Source organism: Physella acuta, unplaced genomic scaffold, assembly GCF_028476545.2.
Source record: "Physella acuta isolate Inbredline_101_S28 unplaced genomic scaffold, ASM2847654v3 ptg000544l, whole genome shotgun sequence".
NCBI classification, from domain to species: domain Eukaryota; kingdom Metazoa; phylum Mollusca; class Gastropoda; family Physidae; genus Physella; species Physella acuta.
The window spans coordinates 261,497-289,055 of NW_026732063.1; the positions used below are offsets into that span (position 1 = coordinate 261,497).

A 27,559-nucleotide genomic window follows, 5' to 3' on the forward strand; every position below is an offset into this window, starting at 1 on the left:
CCCAGCCTACAGACTCCTGAAACCTACTTAGCCCAGCCTACAGACTCCTAAAACCTACTTAGCCCAGCCTACAGACTCCTGAAACCTACTTAGCCCAGCCTACAGCCACTAGACTCCTGAAACCTACTTAGCCCAGCCTACAGCCACTAGACTCCTGAAACCTACTTAGCCCAGCCTACAGACTCCTGAAACCTACTTAGCCCAGCCTACATACTCCTGAAACCTACTTAGCCCAGCCTACAGCCACTAGACTCCTGAAACCTACTTAGCCCAGCCTACAGACTCCTGAAACCTACTTAGCCCAGCCTACAGTCACTAGACTCCTGAAACCTACTTAGCCCAGCCTACAGACTCCTGAAACCTACTTAGCCCAGCCTACAGACTCCTGAAACCTACTTAGCCCAGCCTACGGCCACTAGACTCCTGAAACCTACTTAGCCCAGCCTACGGCCACTAGACTCCTGAAACCTACTTAGCCCAGCCTACAGACTCCTGAAACCTACTTAGCCCAGCCTACAGACTCCTGAAACCTACTTAGCACAGCCTACAGACTCCTGAAACCTACTTAGCCCAGCCTACAGACTCCTGAAACCTACTTAGCCCAGCCTACAGTCACTAGACTCCTGAAACCTACTTAGCCCAGCCTACAGACTCCTGAAACCTACTTAGCCCAGCCTACAGACTCCTGAAACCTACTTAGCCCAGCCTACAGACTCCTGAAACCTACTTAGCCCAGCCTACGGCCACTAGACTCCTGAAACCTACTTAGCCCAGCCTACAGACTCCTGAAACCTACTTAGCCCAGCCTACAGACTCCTGAAACCTACTTAGCCCAGCCTACAGACTCCTGAAACCTACTTAGCCCAGCCTACAGACTCCTGAAACCTACTTAGCCCAGCCTACAGACTCCTGAAACCTACTTAGCCCAGCCTACAGTCACTAGACTCCTGAAACCTACTTAGCCCAGCCTACAGACTCCTGAAACCTACTTAGCCCAGCCTACAGACTCCTGAAACCTACTTAGCCCAGCCACTAGACTCCTGAAACCTACTTAGCCCAGCCTACAGACTCCTGAAACCTACTTAGCCCAGCCTACAGACTCCTGAAACCTACTTAGCCCAGCCTACAGCCACTAGACTCCTGAAACTTACTTAGCCCAGCCTACAGACTCCTGAAACCTACTTAGCCCAGCCTACAGACTCCTGAAACCTACTTAGCCCAGCCTACAGAATCCTGAAACCTACTTAGCCCAGCCTACAGCCACTTGACTCCTGAAACCTACTTAGCCCAGCCTACAGACTCCTGAAACCTACTTAGCCCAGCCTACAGCCACTAGACTCCTGAAACCTACTTAGCCCAGCCTACAGACTCCTGAAACCTACTTAGCCCAGCCTACAGCCACTAGACTCCTGAAACCTACTTAGCCCAGCCTACAGACTCCTGAAACCTACTTAGCCCAGCCTACAGACTCCTGAAACCTACTTAGCCCAGCCTACAGACTCCTGAAACCTACTTAGCCCAGCCTACAGACTCCTGAAACCTACTTAGCCCAGCCTACAGCCACTTGACTCCTGAAACCTACTTAGCCCAGCCTACAGACTCCTGAAACCTACTTAGCCCAGCCTACAGCCACTAGACTCCTGAAACCTACTTAGCCCAGCCTACAGACTCCTGAAACCTACTTAGCACAGCCTACAGACTCCTGAAACCTACTTAGCCCAGCCTACAGACTCCTGAAACCTACTTAGCCCAGCCTACAGACTCCTGAAACCTACTTAGCCCAGCCTACAGCCACTAGACTCCTGAAACCTACTTAGCCCAGCCTATAGCCACTAGACTCCTGAAACCTACTTAGCCCAGCCTACAGACTCCTGAAACCTACTTAGCCCAGCCTACAGCCACTAGACTCCTGAAACCTACTTAGCCCAGCCTACAGACTCCTGAAACCTACTTAGCACAGCCTACAGACTCCTGAAACCTACTTAGCCCAGCCTACAGACTCCTGAAACCTACTTAGCCCAGCCTACAGACTCCTGAAACCTACTTAGCCCAGCCTACAGACTCCTGAAACCTACTTAGCCCAGCCTACAACCACTAGACTCCTGAAACCTACTTAGCCCAGCCTACAGACTCCTGAAACCTACTTAGCCCAGCCTACAGACTCCTGAAACCTACTTAGCCCAGCCTATAGCCACTAGACTCCTGAAACCTACTTAGCCCAGCCTACAGACTCCTGAAACCTACTTAGCCCAGCCTACAGCCACTAGACTCCTGAAACCTACTTAGCCCAGCCTACAGCCACTAGACTCCTGAAACCTACTTAGCCCAGCCTACAGACTCCTGAAACCTACTTAGCCCAGCCTACAGACTCCTGAAACCTACTTAGCCCAGCCTACAGACTCCTGAAACCTACTTAGCCCAGCCTACAGCCACTAGACTCCTGAAACCTACTTAGCCCAGCCTACAGACTCCTGAAACCTACTTAGCCCAGCCTACGGCCACTAGACTCCTGAAACCTACTTAGCCCAGCCTACAGACTCCTGAAACCTACTTAGCCCAGCCTACGGCCACTAGACTCCTGAAACCTACTTAGCCCAGCCTACAGTCTCCTGAAACCTACTTAGCCCAGCCTACAGACTCCTGAAACCTACTTAGCCCAGCCTACAACCACTAGACTCCTGAAACCTACTTAGCCCAGCCTACAGACTCCTGAAACCTACTTAGCCCAGCCTACGGCCACTAGACTCCTGAAACCTACTTAGCCCAGCCTACAGACTCCTGAAACCTACTTAGCCCAGCCTACGGCCACTAGACTCCTGAAACCTACTTAGCCCAGCCTACAGTCTCCTGAAACCTACTTAGCCCAGCCTACAGACTCCTGAAACCTACTTAGCCCAGCCTACAACCACTAGACTCCTGAAACCTACTTAGCCCAGCCTACAGACTCCTGAAACCTACTTAGCCCAGCCCACAGCCTACAGACTCCTGAAACCTACTTAGCCCAGCCTACAGCCACTAGACTCCTGAAACCTACTTAGCCCAGCCCACAGCCTACAGACTCCTGAAACCTACTTAGCCCAGCCTACAGACTCCTGAAACCTACTTAGCCCAGCCTACAGACTCCTGAAACCTACTTAGCCCAGCCTACAGACTCCTGAAACCTACTTAGCCCAGCCTACAGACTCCTGAAACCTACTTAGCCCAGCCTACGGCCACTAGACTCCTGAAACCTACTTAGCCCAGCCTACAGACTCCTGAAACCTACTTAGCCCAGCCTACGGCCACTAGACTCCTGAAACCTACTTAGCCCAGCCTACAGTCTCCTGAAACCTACTTAGCCCAGCCTATAGACTCCTGAAACCTACTTAGCCCAGCCTACAACCACTAGACTCCTGAAACCTACTTAGCCCAGCCTACAGACTCCTGAAACCTACTTAGCCCAGCCTACGGCCACTAGACTCCTGAAACCTACTTAGCCCAGCCTACAGACTCCTGAAACCTACTTAGCCCAGCCTACGGCCACTAGACTCCTGAAACCTACTTAGCCCAGCCTACAGACTCCTGAAACCTACTTAGCCCAGCCTACAGACTCCTGAAACCTACTTAGCCCAGCCTACAGACTCCTGAAACCTACTTAGCCCAGCCTACAGCCACTAGACTCCTGAAACCTACTTAGCCCAGCCTACAGACTCCTGAAACCTACTTAGCCCAGCCTACAGACTCCTGAAACCTACTTAGCCCAGCCTACAGACTCCTGAAACCTACTTAGCCCAGCCTACGGCCACTAGACTCCTGAAACCTACTTAGCCCAGCCCACAGCCGACAGACTCCTGAAACCTACTTAGCCCAGCCTACAGCCACTAGACTCCTGGAAACCTACTTAGCCCAGCCTACAGACTCCTGAAACCTACTTAGCCCAGCCTACAGACTCCTGAAACCTACTTAGCCCAGCCTACAGACTCCTGAAACCTACTTAGCCCAGCCTACAGACTCCTGAAACCTACTTAGCCCAGCCTACGGCCACTAGACTCCTGAAACCTACTTAGCCCAGCCTACAGACTCCTGAAACCTACTTAGCCCAGCCTACGGCCACTAGACTCCTGAAACCTACTTAGCCCAGCCTACAGTCTCCTGAAACCTACTTAGCCCAGCCTATAGACTCCTGAAACCTACTTAGCCCAGCCTACAACCACTAGACTCCTGAAACCTACTTAGCCCAGCCTACAGACTCCTGAAACCTACTTAGCCCAGCCTACGGCCACTAGACTCCTGAAACCTACTTAGCCCAGCCTACAGACTCCTGAAACCTACTTAGCCCAGCCTACGGCCACTAGACTCCTGAAACCTACTTAGCCCAGCCTACAGACTCCTGAAACCTACTTAGCCCAGCCTACAGACTCCTGAAACCTACTTAGCCCAGCCTACAGACTCCTGAAACCTACTTAGCCCAGCCTACAGACTCCTGAAACCTACTTAGCCCAGCCTACAGACTCCTGAAACCTACTTAGCCCAGCCTACAGACTCCTGAAACCTACTTAGCCCAGCCTACGGCCACTAGACTCCTGAAACCTACTTAGCCCAGCCCACAGCCTACAGACTCCTGAAACCTACTTAGCCCAGCCTACAGCCACTAGACTCCTGGAAACCTACTTAGCCCAGCCTACAGACTCCTGAAACCTACTTAGCCCAGCCTACAGACTCCTGAAACCTACTTAGCCCAGCCTACAGACTCCTGAAACCTACTTAGCCCAGCCTACGGCCACTAGACTCCTGAAACCTACTTAGCCCAGCCTACAGACTCCTGAAACCTACTTAGCCCAGCCTACAGACTCCTGAAACCTACTAAGCCCAGCCTACAGACTCCTGAAACCTACTTAGCCCAGCCTACAGACTCCTGAAACCTACTTAGCCCAGCCTACAGACTCCTGAAACCTACTTAGCCCAGCCTACGGCCACTAGACTCCTGAAACCTACTTAGCCCAGCCTACAGACTCCTGAAACCTACTTAGCCCAGCCTACAGACTCCTGAAACCTACTTAGCCCAGCCTACAGACTCCTGAAACCTACTTAGCCCAGCCTACAGACTCCTGAAACCTACTTAGCCCAGCCTACAGACTCCTGAAACCTACTTAGCCCAGCCTACAGACTCCTGAAACCTACTTAGCCCAGCCTAAAGCCACTAGACTCCTGAAACCTACTTAGCCCAGCCTACAGACTCCTGAAACCTACTTAGCCCAGCCTACAGACTCCTGAAACCTACTTAGCCCAGCCTACGGCCACTAGACTCCTGAAACCTACTTAGCCCAGCCTACAGACTCCTGAAACCTACTTAGCCCAGCCTACAGACTCCTGAAACCTACTTAGCCCAGCCTACAGACTCCTGAAACCTACTTAGCCCAGCCTACAGACTCCTGAAACCTACTTAGCCCAGCCTACAGACTCCTGAAACCTACTTAGCCCAGCCTACGGCCACTACTCCTGAAACCTACTTAGCCCAGCCTATAGCCACTAGACTCCTGAAACCTACTTAGCCCAGCCTACAGCCACTAGACTCCTGAAACCTACTTAGCCCAGCCTACAGACTCCTGAAACCTACTTAGCCCAGCCTACAGACTCCTGAAACCTACTTAGCCCAGCCTACAGACTCCTGAAACCTACTTAGCCCAGCCTACAGTCTCCTGAAACCTACTTAGCCCAGCCTACAGACTCCTGAAACCTACTTAGCCCAGCCTACAACCACTAGACTCCTGAAACCTACTTAGCCCAGCCTACAGACTCCTGAAACCTACTTAGCCCAGCCCACAGCCTACAGACTCCTGAAACCTACTTAGCCCAGCCTACAGCCACTAGACTCCTGAAACCTACTTAGCCCAGCCCACAGCCTACAGACTCCTGAAACCTACTTAGCCCAGCCTACAGACTCCTGAAACCTACTTAGCCCAGCCTACAGACTCCTGAAACCTACTTAGCCCAGCCTACAGACTCCTGAAACCTACTTAGCCCAGCCTACAGACTCCTGAAACCTACTTAGCCCAGCCTACAGCCACTTGACTCCTGAAACCTACTTAGCCCAGCCTACAGACTCCTGAAACCTACTTAGCCCAGCCTACAGACTCCTGAAACCTACTTAGCCCAGCCTACAACCACTAGACTCCTGAAACCTACTTAGCCCAGCCTACAGACTCCTGAAACCTACTTAGCCCAGCCTACAGACTCCTGAAACCTACTTAGCCCAGCCTACAGACTCCTGAAACCTACTTAGCCCAGCCTACAGACTCCTGAAACCTACTTAGCCCAGCCTACAGACTCCTGAAACCTACTTAGCCCAGCCTACAGACTCCTGAAACCTACTTAGCCCAGCCTACAGCCACTAGACTCCTGAAACCTACTTAGCCCAGCCTACAGACTCCTGAAACCTACTTAGCCCAGCCTACAGACTCCTGAAACCTACTTAGCCCAGCCTACGGCCACTAGACTCCTGAAACCTACTTAGCCCAGCCTACAGACTCCTGAAACCTACTTAGCCCAGCCTACAGACTCCTGAAACCTACTTAGCCCAGCCTACAGACTCCTGAAACCTACTTAGCCCAGCCTACAGACTCCTGAAACCTACTTAGCCCAGCCTACAGACTCCTGAAACCTACTTAGCCCAGCCTACAGACTCCTGAAACCTACTTAGCCCAGCCTACAGACTCCTGAAACCTACTTAGCCCAGCCTACAGACTCCTGAAACCTACTTAGCCCAGCCTACAGACTCCTGAAACCTACTTAGCCCAGCCTACAGACTCCTGAAACCTACTTAGCCCAGCCTACGGCCACTAGACTCCTGAAACCTACTTAGCCCAGCCTACAGACTCCTGAAACCTACTTAGCCCAGCCTACAGACTCCTGAAACCTACTTAGCCCAGCCTACAGACTCCTGAAACCTACTTAGCCCAGCCTACAGTCTCCTGAAACCTACTTAGCCCAGCCTACAGACTCCTGAAACCTACTTAGCCCAGCCTACAACCACTAGACTCCTGAAACCTACTTAGCCCAGCCTACAGCCACTAGACTCCAGAAACCTACTTAGCCCAGCCTACAGCCACTAGACTCCTGAAACCTACTTAGCCCAGCCTACAGACTCCTGAAACCTACTTAGCCCAGCCTACAGACTCCTGAAACCTACTTAGCCCAGCCTACGGCCACTAGACTCCTGAAACCTACTTAGCCCAGCCTACAGACTCCTGAAACCTACTTAGCCCAGCCTACAGACTCCTGAAACCTACTTAGCCCAGCCTACAGACTCCTGAAACCTACTTAGCCCAGCCTACAGACTCCTGAAACCTACTTAGCCCAGCCTACAGACTCCTGAAACCTACTTAGCCCAGCCTACAGACTCCTGAAACCTACTTAGCCCAGCCTACAGACTCCTGAAACCTACTTAGCCCAGCCTACAGACTCCTGAAACCTACTTAGCCCAGCCTACAGACTCCTGAAACCTACTTAGCCCAGCCTACAGACTCCTGAAACCTACTTAGCCCAGCCTACGGCCACTAGACTCCTGAAACCTACTTAGCCCAGCCTACAGACTCCTGAAACCTACTTAGCCCAGCCTACAGACTCCTGAAACCTACTTAGCCCAGCCTACAGACTCCTGAAACCTACTTAGCCCAGCCTACAGTCTCCTGAAACCTACTTAGCCCAGCCTACAGACTCCTGAAACCTACTTAGCCCAGCCTACAACCACTAGACTCCTGAAACCTACTTAGCCCAGCCTACAGCCACTAGACTCCAGAAACCTACTTAGCCCAGCCTACAGCCACTAGACTCCTGAAACCTACTTAGCCCAGCCTACAGACTCCTGAAACCTACTTAGCCCAGCCTACAGACTCCTGAAACCTACTTAGCCCAGCCCACAGCCTACAGACTCCTGAAACCTACTTAGCCCAGCCTACAGCCACTAGACTCCTGAAACCTACTTAGCCCAGCCTACAGACTCCTGAAACCTACTTAGCCCAGCCTACAGACTCCTGAAACCTACTTAGCCCAGCCTACAGTCTCCTGAAACCTACTTAGCCCAGCCTACAGACTCCTGAAACCTACTTAGCCCAGCCTACAACCACTAGACTCCTGAAACCTACTTAGCCCAGCCTACAGCCACTAGACTCCAGAAACCTACTTAGCCCAGCCTACAGCCACTAGACTCCTGAAACCTACTTAGCCCAGCCTACAGCCACTAGACTCCTGAAACCTACTTAGCCCAGCCCACAGCCTACAGACTCCTGAAACCTACTTAGCCCAGCCTACAGACTCCTGAAACCTACTTAGCCCAGCCTACAGACTCCTGAAACCTACTTAGCCCAGCCTACAGACTCCTGAAACCTACTTAGCCCAGCCTACAGACTCCTGAAACCTACTTAGCCCAGCCTACAACCACTAGACTCCTGAAACCTACTTAGCCCAGCCTACAGACTCCTGAAACCTACTTAGCCCAGCCTACAGACTCCTGAAACCTACTTAGCCCAGCCTACAGCCACTAGACTCCTTAAACCTACTTAGCCCAGCCTACAGACTCCTGAAACCTACTTAGCCCAGCCCACAGCCTACAGACTCCTGAAACCTACTTAGCCCAGCCTACAGCCACTAGACTCCTGAAACCTACTTAGCCCAGCCCACAGCCTACAGACTCCTGAAACCTACTTAGCCCAGCCTACAGACTCCTGAAACCTACTTAGCCCAGCCTACAGACTCCTGAAACCTACTTAGCCCAGCCTACAGACTCCTGAAACCTACTTAGCCCAGCCTACAGACTCCTGAAACCTACTTAGCCCAGCCTACAACCACTAGACTCCTGAAACCTACTTAGCCCAGCCTACAGACTCCTGAAACCTACTTAGCCCAGCCTACAGACTCCTGAAACCTACTTAGCCCAGCCTACAGCCACTAGACTCCTGAAACCTACTTAGCCCAGCCTACAGACTCCAGAAACCTACTTAGCCCAGCCTACAGACTCCTGAAACCTACTTAGCCCAGCCTACAGACTCCTGAAACCTACTTAGCCCAGCCTACAGACTCCTGAAACCTACTTAGCCCAGCCTACAGCCACTAGACTCCTGAAACCTACTTAGCCCAGCCTACAGCCACTAGACTCCTGAAACCTACTTAGCCCAGCCTACAGCCACTAGACTCCTGAAACCTACTTAGCCCAGCCTACGGCCACTAGACTCCTCTTTAAGACCAAAACTTGGCTGACGTCTGCTGGCTGACCCCCAGCACACTCCAACATATGGTAGCAGTGACCATTGAAGTCCCACACCTGAAAATTTAAAACTTTATAGACAGGCTTTTAAAAAACACTAAATCTTATGATATTAACAAATGTTTATATTCATGAAATAAACAGTGAGCAGATTTATTTACATTTTAAAATGTTAATTAAGAGTTAAAAGTTATTTTTTTACTAAGCATTGTTTAAACATACAAAATTGTACAAAATAAATCAAAATAGTTGAAATTAAAAAAAAAAAAAGTTTTTTTCTATTTATAGGACAAAGGGAAGTAATGCATAAGCAAAGAGTGACTAGAGTGATGTACCTTGACAGTTCCATCAGTGCTGCCTGTGTAAAGCCTTGTCTCTGTCTGGTCCTGTGTCAGGCAGGTCACCTCCGAGTTGCCGTGGGCGTTGTTAAACTGCTTGACCTTTTGACCTGTGTCTGCCAGCCACATGATGATTGTCCCACCCTGACACAGGCTCACCACCTGCCACAGGTTAACAATCAAAATTATCATCTAATGAAACACATTTATTAGAATCTGTGTCTGCTGAAGATTTGTAAACATTTGTAAACACCAGCCCACCTGACCAATCAAGTGATTGATACCACCTGACCAATCAAGTGATTGATATCACCTGACCAATCAAATGATTGATACCACCTGACCAATCAAATGATTGATATCACCTGACCAATCAAATGATTGATATCACCTGACCAATCAAATGATTGATACCACCTGACCAATCAAGTGATTGATATCACCTGACCAATCAAATGATTGATATCACCTGACCAATCAAATGATTGATACCACCTGACCAATCAAATGATTGATATCACCTGACCAATCAAATGATTGATACCACCTGACCAATCAAGTTATTGATATCACCTGACCAATCAAGTGATTGATACCACCTGACCAATCAAATGATTGATATCACCTGACCAATCAAATGATTGATATCACCTGACCAATCAAATGATTGATATCACCTGACCAATCAAGTGATTGATACCCCCTGACCAATCATGTGATTGATACCACCTGACCAATCAAATGATTGATACCACCTGACCAATCAAGTGATTGATACCACCTGACCAATCAAGTGATTGATACCACCTGACCAATCAAATGATTGATACCACCTGACCAATCAAGTGATTGATACCATCTTGTTATCACCCCTAACAGGCTGGTGGAGGCACATACTATAGCCATAAACCTAACCTTTAGGTATGGTAAGGCATAGCCTTCAGGAGGTCTACGACAAATTCCCAAAAGGTCACTTGCCTGAATGCGCCTAAATGCCTGAATGGACACTAGCCCAAAGGCAGTTTGCCCGAAAAAAATGCTAATATTATATGATAAATTAAAATACCAGATAGACATTCTTATTCAATTCAAGTTTGGCATCTTGATAATCAACACAATCCTAAGTGACCTTGACATACCAGGCTGTACAAAGTGACCTTGACCTACCTGGTTGTACAAGTTGACCTTGACCTACCTGGTTGTACAAAGTGACCTTGACCTACCTGGTTGTACAAAGTGACCTTGACCTACCTGGTTGTACAAATTGACCTTGACCTACCTGGTTGTACAAAGTGACCTTGACCTACCTGGTTGTATAAAGTGACCTTGACCTACCTGGTTGTACAAAGTGACCTTGACATACCTGGTTGTACAAAGTGACCTTGACCTACCTGGTTGTACAAGTTGACCTTGACCTACCTGGTTGTACAGGGAGTTGTAAATGGCGGCCACCACTGGCTTCTCGTGGCTACAGACTCTGTCCTTGACCTCTACCTTCATCTCCATCACGGTGATCTGCTGACCAAATGTGGTGAACAGCCTGTTGCGCTCCTGGCCGTTACGGTCCTTGCTGTCGTCAAACAGCAGGACACTGGTCACTGGTCAACCAATGAAATAGGAGAACACATGAGTCAGTGATACAATGGGCTTCAAGGTTGAATAAGTAAAATGGTTTCCTACGACTGACTGCACACATGCCAGCTTCAATGGATCATATGAATCTACTCGCCCTTAAGGGAATATACTAATCCCCAGTTTCTTTAGGGAAGATACCATCAATCTTCAAGTCCTTTAGGGAACATTCACACCTTAGGGTCCTGTAGGAAACCTACAAACCTTAACGTCTTTTAGGAAACATACCAAACTTCAGTTTCTTTAGGGAACATCCACACATACCTTCAGGTCCTTTAGGGAACATCCACACATACCTTCAGGTCCTTTAGGGAACATACCTTCAGGTCCTTTAAGGAACATACCTTCAGGTCCTTTAGGGAACATACCTTCAGGTCCTTTAGGGAACATACCTTCAGGTCCTTTAGAGAACATACCTTCAGGTCCTTTAAGGAACATACCTTCAGGTCCTTTATGGAACATACCTTCAGGTCCTTTAGGGAACATACCTTCAGGTCCTTTAGGGAACATACCTTCAGGTCCTTTAGGGAACTTACCTTCAGGTCCTTTAGGGAACATACCTTCAGGCCCTTTAGGGAACATACCTTCAGGTCCTTTAGGGAACATACCTTCAGGTCCTTTAGGGAACATACCTTCAGGTCCTTTAGGGAACATACCTTCAGGTCCTTTAGGGAACATACCTTCAGGTCCTTTAGGGAACATACCTTCAGGTCCTTTAGGGAACATACCTTCAGGCCCTTTAGGGAACATACCTTCAGGTCCTTTAGGGAACATACCTTCAGGTCCTTTAGGGAACATCCCTTCAGGTCCTTTAGGGAACATACCTTCAGGTCCTTTAGGGAACATCCCTTCAGGTCCTTTAGGGAACATACCTTCAGGTCCTTTAGGGAACATACACACATACCTTCAGGTCCTTTAGGCAACATACCTTCAGGTCCTTTAGGGAACATGCCAGCCAGACGCTGTATGCAGACCTGGAGCTGGACATCCCAGATCCGGAGCACTTTGTCCTTAGAGAAGGAGATGAGCTGGTTCCTGACTGTCATGAACTGGACCTGGGTCACACAGGCCATGTGACCTCGCAACACCTGCGGCATACGGAAACATGCGTCACATGGAAACAAACATCTTGATTTACATATACATGGAAAACTTTTCTTAGACGTGCAGAATTCCGCCAACAAATACTACAAGTACTTGAAGTTTTCCATTACATCATTTTCTGACCACAATCACAGCTTAGAAAAGTGTGTACATGTAAGAACTAGATAGCATGATAAGCTGAATGATGTTTTTAAAAAATCAAATCAAAAGGTCTAGCTCCTACAACAAATACACCTTTTAAAACTTTTATGCCAGAAAATTTTTACCCTCATAACCATGCTCAAATAGATTTTTTATAATGGTTTAAAAAACTTAATTTTTTTCTTAGTTGTCATGGTATTTGCCTCCATATTAGATTTTTCTTAATCATTATGAATAATGTTTTTGTAAAACCAATTCAACAATGTGTTAAGTGGCTCATACATTAATTAACTGCTAGGATAGATTACTATTAAATGCTACCACTAACATGGATGGAAAACTTTCTAATCTCAAGTTTTACCCACATCAGCTAATTAAAAGAAAAAAAAAACAAACAACTGTACCCCGTTTGGCTTGGAGGTGACGTAGGGGTTCCACAGACAGACGTGGTTGTTGACCCCTGCAGTAGCTGCAGCAGACGGAGATTTTGTAAACACCAACGACAGAACAAAACATATTTTCATACATGGTTATATACACAAAATGTGGGAAGTGTGACAGTTAAATGATGATTAGTAAACAATTGTCACAACTGGATGGGGAAACTGTCCTAAACAAACTAACATACAGGATTTTACCAACTAATCTAAGTTAAGGTTTTATTAAACAGACCAATCAGAATGAAATGTTTTAATTATACTGACCAATCAGATTTAATGTTTCACTGTAACTAAATGCATTGATCCCTTGAGATATATTGAACTCTGACCTAGGCAAAATTTAGAAAATAAAGTTATAACACTTGCTGCTTTTAACTGTTTAAAATTTTAAAAATTTTACCTAATTTTATATTATGCGACCAAACTATTAAAGTGGACATGCACAGGATAGTAACTAGACTAAGAAAAATATCGCTTACTTTTTCTGTATTTCTTTTTTCTGTTGCTGCCCTCCCCTGATGATAAAAATTAAATAAAAATAGAACAACAGAAAGGTAGGGCAAGTTTACTGACAGCATTGGCACATGAATTTGGGAAAAGTGAATGCTAATAGACCATCCTATTTCTTCACATACCACAGATAAAACAGATGCCAAATTGATAGGTCTTTTAAGGTAAATTACTTTCTAATAAACAGTCAATAGCAAAATACTGATGTTTTGCCAAACTAGTCCAAATTATTGATTACAAATCTATGGCAGATAGTGGTTTAAAATGTAAAATGTGCATACCAAAAGTTTAATAAGTAAAAAACAAAACAAACATTTCTAACATTTCTTAATAAAAAAAAAAACTAACTTTGCAGACAACAAAACTTACTTAACAGCCTTGACATTGGGGCTAATGCTGGTGTGTTTAACCATCCAACCAATGACCATGGCGTTGCTGGTGGTGGTGGCACAAGAGATGAAGCACTCTAGGTAGTGGGAGTATTGAACTGTGGGGACATTCATTGGGGTCAGTTGAATCATTGGGGTCAGTTGAATCATTGGGGTCAGATAAATCATTGGGGTCAGTTGAATCATTGGGGTCAGTTGAATTATTGGGGTCAGTTGAAATAGTTCAGTGGGTCAATTGAATTACTTTTTGGGGTCAGTTGAATTATTGGGGTCAGATACATCATTGGGGTCAGTTGAGTCATTGGGGTCAGTTGAATTATTGGGGTCAGTTGAATTATTGGGGTCAGTTGAATCATTGGGGTCAGTTGAATTATTGGGGTCAGTTGAATCATTGGGGTCAGTTGAAATAGTTCAGTGGGTCAATTGAATTACTTTTTGGGGTCAGTTGAATTATTTCATTAGAATTAATTGAACCATTCCATTGGGATCAAATGAATTATTTCATTGCAATCAATTACATTATTTTATTAGGATCAATCAAATTATTAAAATTTGATCATATAATTTAATACTTGCAGCGTACATTTCCAAAAAAAAAAATTTCAACATAAATTAATAATAAATAAAAGATTTTTTTGTTAAGTTCTAAAACATTTTATAATTTTTGTGTGGCTCCCCAATGCTTGAGGACAACCATGATTTAATCTCACCCTTTGATTTGGTTCAATTACTTCAACAGTAGCCAAACACAACAGTATTTTTAAAATCCTACTTAAATTCTCATAATTTAAATTCAATGATTGAAAAAATAATTACCTCGCACATTAATAAACATTCAGATTAATTGTAAAAATAATTTAATATAATCAGATGCTGCAATTAAGTCACAGAACTTTTTAACAAAAAACAACAACTTTGTAGTTACCTCCCCTGACCCACTCTCCTTTATTATTCTCATTGTGAGCTTCATACTTGGCAAAGGTTGCATTTTTGTATTTCCCACTGGCAATGTCTTTCAGCTGAATATTCAAGCAAGGCTCTGCAGATAGCATTTTAAATTAAAATTTGGCCCAACTGATCTAATCAGCTGTTTTGGATTATAAGTAAACCAAAGACCAAGACTAGGACTTAGTACCAGAATAATTATAGAGATTAATTAGAATAATTATAGAGATTAATTGAGGGTCATTTTTAAAAGAGATGTAGATTTTCTTCACATAGATTATCACTTTATTCTGTTCAAAATAGCTTCTCCAGAAAAAATAAACTTTTCTCCATTACATGACTAAAAATTACACAAGTTCATTAGCACTGTGCTATTTTATTTGCAGGGGGAGATAATATAGAAGCACATATAAAAGCAAACAAGGGTTGATAACTAGCTAATAATAGATTTGTATTATCTAACCTAGCTATTCATTAATTAACAAATGATACATTTATAGATTTGTATTATCTAACCTAGCTATTCATTAATTAACAAATGATAAATACACACGTCTCTAATTCCAATAATGAGTACCTAATTTGATGCTGTTTCAGACTGCTATAGACTATGTCCTAATTTGACAGAGTTTCAAACTGCTATAGACTATGTAACATTACATGGTGTATTGAGGCTTTTACAGTGAAACCACACAGAAACATTTCTTAAACCCAGGGCCGACGCTATCTATAAAGTGAACTAGGCATACGCCTGTAGCGCCATCCCTAGGGTGGCTCAAAAATGCTTAATTGCTATTATCAAAAAGTACCTAATAATTAATAACCTTGATTATCTTTTATAAACTATAGATGGTAATATACAAAGGAGTAGCGATCTATTTTGGCACCCAGGAAGAACTATCAATTTTGCACCCCCACTCCAAAATTAGGCCTACATAGGCCTATATTTATTCACAAAGGTGAAAATGCAACCCCACCTCCCTAATTTGGAAAGGTCGAGGTGCTTTTTACCTGTCACTTTGCCTTTTTATGTTGGAAAATGATTAAATAAGTTCATAATTTAAATTTTGAACATTTCAAACGATTATCTAATTTTAATGTTGCTTTGGTGATCGCTCCAGCGCATGACGGGGTGTTCCAAAATACGTGTAATTTTGGTTTTTAATAGGGCTTGTAAGTCTCGTTTTCTCTGACTTTGAATTAGAAATCACTTCTGGTGTATAGAGTTTTGTAATGACAGGGTGTTCAAAGAAATGTGCTTGTTTGGTAAGTTTTGATGAATCGTTTAGATTTGGGACTAACAGCGAAAAGCTGTTGCTGATATGGTTTCGTAGGTATAAAGTATCGAAGTGTTAAAGTGTCGTATTTTTATTTGGTTATTGAGTAGTTGTAGGTCTAGTGGAATCTGATTGGTAGTAGAGAGAGGAGAATGTAGGTGATGAGTTCGAGGCTATTGAGTCATGTGGTATTAAGGTATCGAAATGTGTGGACTGTTAACGTGTAGTAGTAGGTCCAGTTAAATCGTTGTTGATTGAGAGTATCGTTTGTAGAGCTTGGTGAAATTAAACGAGTTTTATAAATATAATATTATATAGGCTAGACTTTATAACTAACAGTATACTTCAGGGGTCGGCAACCTGCGGCTCGCGAGCCGCATGCGGCTCTTTTGATATTAAGATGCGGCTCTCCAGCTCCTTGAACAAATACTAATAATCTTAATTAAAAAAAAAAATATTTGAAATAAAAACATGTAAGTGGCTCTTTAAAACCAGGGAAATATTGAAAATGGTAACTTTTGGCTCTTCCCCTTCAAAGGGTTGCCGACCCCTGGATTACTTCATCAATAATAACAACTGTTTCCTTAACATTAACCTCTAATTGATTTTTTAAAATGTGTCCCTTTATTTAGGGAATCCAAAATTAAATATCAGAAAAAGACAATAACAGCCTAGAATAAAAAGTATGTCATAAAAAATTGACTAGAAGTATGTTATAATAAAGCTACCGTGTTTAGACTTTCGACCAAAGCCTATAGTAAAAAAGAAGTGAATAAGTAAAATATATTGTTTTGATATTGTTACATAGCTAATATAAAAGATTTTTTATAATATTATGTAATGAAATTTAAATCGTTTTATTGTGCTTTTCAAGCATGTCTTAGTTACATTTGGTTAATTTAGCTATTCTTGTGAAAGTTATTTCCCTTGAATAAAATTTTGGTATTTGGATTTCCAAATGGGAGATGATTCATTGCTAAACTTTACATTCATTTCAAATTCCTGCACCTTAGATTGACCGCTTACTTATAAATACAACTTTAAGATATTTGCTTTTGTAAAAAATTATATAGAGCAGAAGTTCTAAACAAAATAGTTTGGTAGGTTTTTTTTAGCATTATCAAGTTGAAAAACAAATACATCAGTAGCCGTTATAGATTGCAATACTTAATATTAGTAGACATACAGTATGAGATAGTGCAACTAATTCGTCTAAAACAGGGGTCGGCAACCTGCAGTTTGCGAGCCGCATGCAGCTCTTTTGATGTCAAGATGCGGCTCTCCAGCTCCTTAATATTAATATTTATATTATTTCATTTTAAAAACTTAGAAAAATATTATAGTGTAAAGAAACACAACTTTAAACAGAACAAAAACACTCATCAGAGAATAGTGATAACAGGTGGAGTAGACAGTATACTGACAGCTGACAGCCAAAGTCATTCTGTGGACAGCCCCGTGGCAACACATCCTTACTTGCCACTGCCCAACTGCCGACTTTTTCGAATATCATTAAATTTGGAATGTAATTTTATTCTGATTGCATTTCCCTATCTGTCAGTAAACCTTAATTTGACGTGAGTGACAGAGTTTTTTTAGTTATTAGCTTCCTACTGTTGAGCCGGGTACTGGATGGTGGGGTGCGAGTTTACCCTGGGCTCTGTGGGATGGAAGATAAGCCTGGTGAGAACAAAAGGACAGAAGTGACCGATACACGGTAATCAAACCGATATCCAAGCCAGTTGGTCAGAGTTTGTTGAGGCCTGCCTGGCTAATGGCAGACACCTCCTGAACAGTTCATGTTGATAGACAAAGAAAAAGAAAAGCTAACAGCTTCTAAAGAAGATTGGGATAGGGATAGTCCTATGGTTATATTATTTGATTACTCAGTTTATTATTCTGGCAAAACATGTGTATGTTTTTAAATGAATAAATATTATTTCATAGAAAAAGCTATTTATTTTAAATGACAAATCAAATTTATTTACCTAATCCTAATCAAATACCAAAATGTTGAAATAATAATGTGGCTCTTTAAAAACTGATAAATTTTGTAAATTGTAATTTTGGCTCTTCTGTCTCAAAAGGTTGCCGACCCCTGGTCTAAAATCGTCTTAGTCGCAAATTAATTACCTAAATCATTAAGTGTCTTTTTCATATTTGAATTTTTCTAAAGGGGGGAGGGGGATTTGTTTTTAGGAATTAATTAATGTGAAAGGGGGCGTTTTAAAAAGTTTTGCCTAGGGCGCTGGCACTGCTTAAACCAAACAGCACGACAATGCTTCAGTCTAAGGTCTTCATCAGGATTGTAAAGAATACAACATTAGCTACCATTGTAAAACTTGCTTAATTGATTGGGGTTCAAGTTTTAATTACAATTTTTGCTTTATTAAAGCATAGACCTAAGATCATGCTAATTTTTATTAAGTTGAAATGTACCAAAAACTTTATCTAAAGTATCAAAAAATTAGAAAAATGATAATTAACATATTAACAATAACATTGCTACTAATCATACATAAGTAATATAATTTTAAAATTCTTTTAAAATGCATGTAACTATATTAGCCTAAAACCATATGTAGCATTTGTCAAAAAATATTTTAAGCCAATGTCACATTATAGTTGTGACACTTCATGATTGAACAGTTTGTCAACAAATGATAAAGCTTTAAACAGCTGTTGGTTGAACTAACACTAATCTAACTTAAAACTTAACAAAGTTTCATTAGTCAATATATAACATGGCATTAAATAAGAGGAGCTTAAGCATCTTGAGACAATAAATTATGGGATGAATGACGAAAATACAGTAAATTTGATTAGAAATTAACAAAATCCCTAAATTCTAAATAATAGTTATAACAATAATTTTTTAAAATATGTAAAACAGAGTAAAAATAATGATTATTTATGTAAAATTGCTACCAAAAAACAATGTCTAAAAATCAATTAAATTAAAAATTTTGTGTGAGCTTTTTATGGATTATTAGATTAAAAAAAGCCCAGAAAATCAATTTAAGCCCCTGAGTAACTTACTTAGCTAAACCTAATCAAATAGTTAATAAAAACTGTGCATAAAAACTGCAGACTAATTTATAAATAAATGTGATCTACAAGCTCCAAACAATTAAAACTAATTAAAAAAAAAAAAAACTTAACCTGAATAAAGTTGATTGAAAAAAAAAGGGGAAAAAGTTAATAAATGACTCACGCTCCCAAACTGTTTATAGAATAAACAGACAAGTAAAGTAAAATCATTTTATATCAGCATTTCATGGGTTAATTTTAAAACTTGTATTACTAGTGCATGCTGGAACAAGAGAACAAAATAAAAACAAACAATACTGTCAATCAGCTAGCTAATGAAAATATGTGACATCAATCATTGCACTTATGGGAGGGGGAGGGGTCAGGATGGGGGGAAGCATGGGAAACTATTGCACTGGGGGAGGGGGTGGGGGTCAGGATGGGGGGGGAAGCATGGGGCACCATTGTACTGTGGGAGGGGGAGGGTTCAGGAGGGGCGTGGCATGGGGCACCATTGTACTGTGGGAGGGGGAGGGTTCAGGAGGGGCGTGGCATGGGGCACCATTGTACTGTGGGAGGGGGAGGGTTCAGGAGGGGCGTGGCATGGGGCACCATTGCACTTGTGGGAGGGGGTGGGGTCAGGAGGGGCGTGGCATGGGGCACCATTGCACTTGTGGGAGGGGGTGGGGTCAGGAGGGGCGTGGCATGGGGCACCATTGCACTTGTGGGAGGGGGTGGGGTCAGGAGGGGCGTGGCATGGGGCACCATTGCACTTGTGGGAGGGGGTGGGGTCAGGAGGGGCGTGGCATGGGGCACCATTGCACTTGTGGGAGGGGGTGGGGTCAGGAGGGGCGTGGCATGGGGCACCATTGCACTTGTGGGAGGGGGTGGGGTCAGGAGGGGCGTGGCATGGGGCACCATTGCACTTGTGGGAGGGGGTGGGGTCAGGAGGGGCGTGGCATGGGGCACCATTGCACTTGTGGGAGGGGGTGGGGTCAGGAGGGGCGTGGCATGGGGCACCATTGCACTTGTGGGAGGGGGTGGGGTCAGGAGGGGCGTGGCATGGGGCACCATTGCACTTGTGGGAGGGGTGGGGTCAGGAGGGGGGGGGGGGAAGAAGGGGCACCATTGCACTTGTGGGAGGGGTGGGGTCAGGAGGGGCGTGGCATGGTGCACCATTGCACTTGTGGGAGGGGTGGGGTCAGGAGGGGGGGGGGGGGAAGAAGGGGCACCATTGCACTTGTGGGAGGGGTGGGGTCAGGAGGGGCGTGGCATGGTGCACCATTGAACCGTGCATTTGCTTTAAACTCAAACCATAATATGCTGTGTGGCAACCCTCCCTCTACTTGTATGACACCATGACTGATATGGATGCCATCACCTTTGACATAAAGCTGTTATAAAACTGAGCATGCATGTAAACATATTCCGAGGGTCCACCACCAAATCAAGACATGCAGTAACATATCTTTACCACATAACAGCATGCTCAAACAATCTTAGCAGGAAAAACTTGCGTTATTTCTCCATCAAATTTGACATTTTTTAGTTTTGCTAACCAAAACTAAAAGTTATATCATTTAAATATAACATAGCAATCATGTAGTGATTACATCTCTTCCCACAGTCTATTTAAATTATTATATTAGTCAACAAATAAAATATACAATTACTTTTAATTGTCGACAATAGCATTGCTTGTAATTCTTTTTTAAGTCAGGCATTTTAAAAAGTGCAATTAAGTGTTAAATTAATGACTAAATTTTGTAAACTTTCACAAAACACGTTTTACATTATTGTTCTATAATAGTGGATAATTAAAACTTTTTTGCAAAGCTTTAAGAATTCTAAAATCTATCAATGCTCAAAATCAAGTCTTGTTAGTTTATCACAACAACCTGTCAACATGCTAAAGCTTCAAGTTTCACTATAAAAAAGAGTAATGTCCCTTGTTACAAGCTACATTTTAAAACACAGTAGTGTCCCTTTATAGGCTACAAGCTACACTTGAAAACAGAGTGGTGTACCTTGTTTCTCCCCAGGGGGAGCAGGAGGTCTCTCAAACAACGCGATGCTGACAGAGTTGAAAAACAGAATGTTCACGAAGCCTCCGACATCTCCCCACACCAAAGTGGCATCATTGACATTGTTTGGGCTGTACCTACAAGGATTTGAACAATTATTTGAATGTGAAATCATTTTCATTATTTGCAAACTTTGTGTCAAAGAAATAATTTTAAAAAATATATGATATTGGTTGAGAAAGGATTTGAAATAACCCATACATGATAAATACTTCATGTTTTTTTTTGTGTGGTTGTTTAAATGTCACTTAATATAATCTGATAAGTTCCTCTAACAGACAAATACAGACTAACTTAAATAACTTTTTTTTTACAGTGCTGAAGAGTTACAATGGATATGTAAAATAAAATCTCGTAAAAAAAAAATATACAACTAAATAAATGAGTTCTACAGAAAAAGTTTTACCAGTAGTCCAAGCACAATGGAGTGTAGTTAAGACCTTGAACTTTGAACTGGCAGCTGAACTCTAGTTTACTGCTAAGGTCATAAATAGCTGGAGGCAGAAAATAAAAATAAAATGAATTAGGTATCTCTGTATAAGTAGGCCTACCACACAGGTAAACCAGGAATTAGGTATCTCTGTATAAGTAGGCCTAGCTCAATGGTAAACCAGGAATTAGGTATCTCTGTATAAGTAGGCCTAGCTCACAGGTAAACCAGGAATTAGGTATCTCTGTATAAGTAGGCCTAGCTCACAGGTAAACCAGGAATTGGGTATCTCTGTATAAGTAGGCCTAGCTCACAGGTAAACCAGGAATAATTTCTTGACCTGTCAGGTAACCCAGAAGTAGTATTTATAAAAGACAGGTAATCTATACATAATCTTTGAATGTGAGAAGTAAGCCAGACATAATATTTGTGACGTAAATGTAATTTGGAAGTAACATTCATACCTGACAGGTAATTTGGAAATAACATTCATACCTGACAGGTAATTTGGAAATAACATTCATACCTGACAGGTAATTTGGAAGTAACATTCATACCTGACAGATAATTTGGAAGTAACATTCATACCTGACAGGTAATTTGGAAGTAACATTCATACCTGACAGGTAATTTGGAAGTAACATTCATACCTGACAGGTAATTTGGAAGTAACATTCATACCTGACAGGTAATTTGGAAGTAACATTCATACCTGACAGGTAATTTGGAAGTAACATTCATACCTGACAGGTAATTTGGAAGTAACATTTGTACCTATCTCTTTGCTGGTAAAAGCCAGTGCGATCTTGTTGACATTCTGTAGCGGGACGAAGTGGGTGACCCAGATGTCCCTTGACCTACAGGCGTCTGTTCCCGTCTTGAGTGACCTCTGGGGTTTCAGGTCCGCCCCCCACATGGAGACACACCCCTCCTGTCAATGGTGCAACAGAGTTTTTAAAATTCTTGTCTCTATAGCGTCAATAAACAACATACCCAAAAAAAGAATTGCACTTTGCTTCAGGTTTGTGTAGTTAGTAAAATGTAATGATTTACTGAGTGGTAATTGATGGTTGGTTTCGTAAAGTTGAGATTGATTGATTGACTAATAGTAAATTAGTGCTACCTTAAAAGTGGGATTGTTTGAGTAGTAGTGAATGATTGCTATCATAAAGATCTGATTGATTGAGTGATTGCGAATGATTGTTAACATAAGTATCGAGGTTGTTAGAGTGTCTGGGAATGGAGCTTGATTATTTGAATTCATTGTAACTTGCATCAACCAAATTGTTTTGATTATTTCAATTCATTGTAACTTACACTAACCAAATTGTTTTGATTATTTGAATTCATTGTAACTTACATTAACCAAATTGTTTTGATTATTTGAATTCATTGTAACTTACATTAACCAAATTGTTTTGATTATTTGAATTCATTGTAACTTACATTAACCAAATTGTTTTGATTATTTGAATTCATTGTAACTTACATTAACCAAATTGTTTTGATTATTTGAATTCATTGTAACTTACACTAACCAAATTGTTTTGATTATTTGAATTCATTGTAACTTACATTAACCAAATTGTTTTGATTATTTGAATTCATTGTAACTTACACTAACCAAATTGTTTTGATTATTTGAATTCGTTGTAACTTACACTAACCAAATTGTTTTGATTATTTGAATTCATTGTAACTTACACTAACCAAATTGTTTTGATTATTTGAATTCATTGTAACTTACATTAACCAAATTGTTTTGATTATTTGAATTCATTGTAACTTACATTAACCAAATTGTTTTGATTATTTGAATTCATTGTAACTTACATTAACCAAATTGTTTTGATTATTTGAATTCATTGTAACTTACATTAACCAAATTGTTTTGATTATTTGAATTCATTGTAACTTACATTAACCAAATTGTTTTGATTATTTGAATTCATTGTAACTTACACTAACCAAATTGTTTTGATTATTTGAATTCATTGTAACTTACATTAACCAAATTGTTTTGATTATTTGAATTCATTGTAACTTACACTAACCAAATTGTTTTGATTATTTGAATTCATTGTAACTTACATTAACCAAATTGTTTTGATTATTTGAATTCATTGTAACTTACATTAACCAAATTGTTTTGATTATTTGAATTCATTGTAACTTACATTAACCAAATTGTTTTGATTATTTGAATTCATTGTAACTTACATTAACCAAATTGTTTTGATTATTTGAATTCATTGTAACTTACACTAACCAAATTGTTTTGATTATTTGAATTCATTGTAACTTACATTAACCAAATTGTTTTGATTATTTGAATTCATTGTAACTTACATTAACCAAATTGTTTTGATTATTTGAATTCATTGTAACTTACACTAACCAAATTGTTTTGATTATTTGAATTCATTGTAACTTACACTAACCAAATTGTTTTTATTATTTGAATTCATTGTAACTTACACTAACCAAATTGTTTTGATTATTTGAATTCATTGTAACTTACATCAACCAAATTGTTTTGATTATTTGAATTCTTGTAACTTACATTAACCAAATTGTTTTGATTATTTGAATTCATTGTAACTTACATTAACCAAATTGTTTTGATTATTTGAATTCATTGTAACTTACATTAACCAAATTGTTTTGATTATTTGAATTCATTGTAACTTACATTAACCAAATTGTTTTGATTATTTGAATTCATTGTAACTTACACTAACCAAATTGTTTTGATTATTTGAATTCATTGTAACTTACATTAACCAAATTGTTTTGATTATTTGAATTCATTGTAACTTACACTAACCAAATTGTTTTGATTATTTGAATTCATTGTAACTTACATCAACCAAATTGTTTTGATTATTTGAATTCATTGTAACTTACATTAACCAGATTGTTTTGAGCACTACTAGAGTTAAATATTTAGTTTATCTGCTTACCTCGCTAATGGCTATGTATCTGTTTGATGTAGTATATCTGCTTACCTTGCAAATGGCTATGTATCTGTTTGATGTAGTATATCTGCTAACCTTGCTAATGGCTATGTATCTGTTTGATGTAGTATATCTGCTTACCTTGCTAATGGCTATGTATCTGTTTGATGTAGTATATCTGCTTACCTTGCTAATGGCTATGTATCTGTTTGATGTAGTATATCTGCTAACCTTGCTAATGGCTATGTATCTGTTTGATGTAGTATATCTGCTTACCTTGCTAATGGCTATGTATCTGTTTGATGTAGTATATCTGCTTACCTTGCTAATGGCTATGTATCTGTTTGATGTAGTATATCTGCTTACCTCGCTAATGGCTATGTATCTGTTTGATGTAGTATATCTGCTTACCTTGCTAATGGCTATGTATCTGTTTGATGTAGTATATCTGCTTACCTTGCTAATGGCTATGTATCTGTTTGTGTTCTTCATGTAAGCAAATTTCTGTACAGTATCTTTATGAGGACTGGTAAAAAAAAATAGAAAGATATTGTAGGTACATTAGAGCGTGATACATAAGATAATGTACGAACATTAGAATGTGATACATAAGATATTGTATGTACATTAAAACTTGACACATAAAATAGTTTGAAGATTTCTGGTAAAATAGTACTTTACTATGATATGATATAAAAAGCAAGAAACTTGAACAAGCAAGATATGATTTTATAAATATAAAAGTTTAAATATCTTTAAAATAACAAGCTTTTAAATGCCCTTTAAGCTTACCTGGGTAACATCCTGATGTCCTACCACTGGGGTAACATCCTGATGTCCTACCACTGTAACTTACCTGTGTAACATCCTGATGTCCTACCACTGGGGTAACATCCTGGTGTCCTACCACTGTAACTTACCTGGGTAACATCCTGATGTCCTACCACTGGGGTAACATCCTGATGTCCTACCACTGTAACTTACCTGGGTAACATCCTGATGTCCTACCACTGTAACTTACCTGGGTAACATCCTGATGTCCTACCACTGGGGTAACATCCTGATGTCCTACCAGATGTCCTACCACTGTAACTTACCTGGGTAACATCCTGATGTCCTACCACTGTAACTTACCTGGGTTACATCCTGATGTCCTTCTACTGTAACTTACCTGGGTAACATCCTGATGTTACACTGTAACTTACCTGGGTAACATCCTGATGTCCTACCAATGTAACTTACCTGGGTAACATCCTGATGTCCTACCAGATGTCCTACCACTGTAACTTACCTGGGTAACATCCTGATGTCCTACCACTGTAACTTACCTGGGTAACATCCTGATGTCCTACCACTGTAACTTACCTGGGTAACATCCTGATGTCCTACCGCTGTAACTTACCTGGGTAACATCCTGATGTCCTACCACTGTAACTTACCTGGGTAACATCCTGATGTCCTACCACTGTAACTTACCTGGGTAACATCCTGATGTCCTTCCACTGTAACTTACCTGGGTAACATCCTGATGTCCTACCACTGTAACTTACCTGGGTAACATCCTGATGTCCTACCACTGTAACTTACCTGGGTAACATCCTGATGTCCTACCACTGTAACTTACCTGGGTAACATCCTGATGTCCTACCACTGTAACTTACCTGGGTAACATCCTGATGTCCTACCGCTGTAACTTACCTGGGTAACATCCTGATGTCCTACCACTGTAACTTACCTGGGTAACATCCTGATGTCCTACCACTGTAACTTACCTGGGTAACATCCTGATGTCCTTCCACTGTAACTTACCTGGGTAACATCCTGATGTCCTACCACTGTAACTTACCTGGGTAACATCCTGATGTCCTACCACTGTAACTTACCTGGGTAACATCCTGATGTTACACTGTAACTTACCTGGGTAACATCCTGATGTTACACTGTAACTTACCTGGGTAACATCCTGATGTCCTACCGCTGTAACTTACCTGGGTAACATCCTGATGTCCTACCACTGTAACTTACCTGGGTAACATCCTGATGTCCTACCGCTGTAACTTACCTGGGTAACATCCTGATGTCCTACCACTGTAACTTACCTGGGTAACATCCTGATGTCCTACCACTGGGGTAACATCCTGATGTCCTACCACTGGGGTAACATCCTGATGTCCTACCACTGTAATTTACCTGGGTAACATCCTGATGTCCTACCACTGTAACTTACCTGGGTAACATCCTGATGTCCTACCACTGTAACTTACCTGGGTAACATCCTGATGTCCTTCCACTGTAATTTACCTGGGTAACATCCTGATGTCCTACCACTGTAACTTACCTGGGTAACATCCTGATGTCCTACCACTGTAACTTACCTGGGTAACATCCTGATGTCCTACCACTGTAATTTACCTGGGTAACATCCTGATGTCCTACCACTGTAACTTACCTGGGTAACATCCTGATGTCCTTCCACTGTAATTTACCTGGGTAACATCCTGATGTCCTACCACTGTAACTTACCTGGGTAACATCCTGATGTCCTACCACTGTAACTTACCTGGGTAACATCCTGATGTCCTACCAATGTAACTTACCTGGGTAACATCCTGATGTCCTACCACTGTAACTTACCTGGGTAACATCCTGATGTCCTACCACTGTAACTTACCTGGGTAACATCCTGATGTCCTTCCACTGCGGGACCTGTGTAGACTTTACCCTGTCATCTCTCTCATACAATTCCAGCAACATAAGGGAGGCAATACTGTCCCAGTCTACAGTTCCTTCCCTTGTCACATCAATCTTATCAAACAGCTCAGCGTACTAAAATTGACAAATATCACCAGCTCAACGTACTAAAATTGACAAATATCACATCAATCTTATCAAACAGCTCGGCGTACTAAAATTGACAAATATCACCAGCTCAACGTACTAAAATTGTCAAATATCACATCAATCTTATCAAACAGCTCAACGTACTAAAATTGACAAATATCACATCAATCTTATCAAACAGCTCGGCGTACTAAAATTGA

General features: G+C 41.8%; 1 protein-coding gene across 3 annotated transcripts in view; it reads right to left on the bottom strand.

Annotated features, from left to right (window-relative positions):
- Positions 1 to 27,559, bottom strand: part of LOC131946138 (WD repeat-containing protein 49) — a 44,327-nt gene that overhangs the window by 10,918 nt on the left and 5,850 nt on the right. For 2 of the 3 annotated variants that reach the window (XM_059306789.1, XM_059306791.1), the window contains exons 6-19: positions 27,190 to 27,344; positions 24,975 to 25,044; positions 22,336 to 22,492; positions 21,538 to 21,625; positions 21,075 to 21,208; positions 14,721 to 14,834; positions 13,776 to 13,893; positions 13,376 to 13,411; positions 13,161 to 13,225; positions 12,861 to 12,925; positions 12,140 to 12,299; positions 10,999 to 11,177; positions 9,577 to 9,741; positions 9,183 to 9,298 (exon numbers count right to left, since the gene is read on the bottom strand). In XM_059306789.1, coding sequence (XP_059162772.1) covers positions 9,183 to 9,298; positions 9,577 to 9,741; positions 10,999 to 11,177; positions 12,140 to 12,299; positions 12,861 to 12,925; positions 13,161 to 13,225; positions 13,376 to 13,411; positions 13,776 to 13,893; positions 14,721 to 14,834; positions 21,075 to 21,208; positions 21,538 to 21,625; positions 22,336 to 22,492; positions 24,975 to 25,044; positions 27,190 to 27,344 — 1,622 coding nt within the window. Of the gene's footprint in view, positions 1 to 9,182; positions 9,299 to 9,576; positions 9,742 to 10,998; positions 11,178 to 12,139; positions 12,300 to 12,860; positions 12,926 to 13,160; positions 13,226 to 13,375; positions 13,412 to 13,775; positions 13,894 to 14,720; positions 14,835 to 21,074; positions 21,209 to 21,537; positions 21,626 to 22,335; positions 22,493 to 24,614; positions 24,631 to 24,974; positions 25,045 to 27,189; positions 27,345 to 27,559 lie in introns of those variants that run through there. The other variant, XM_059306792.1, reaches the window with a different exon arrangement.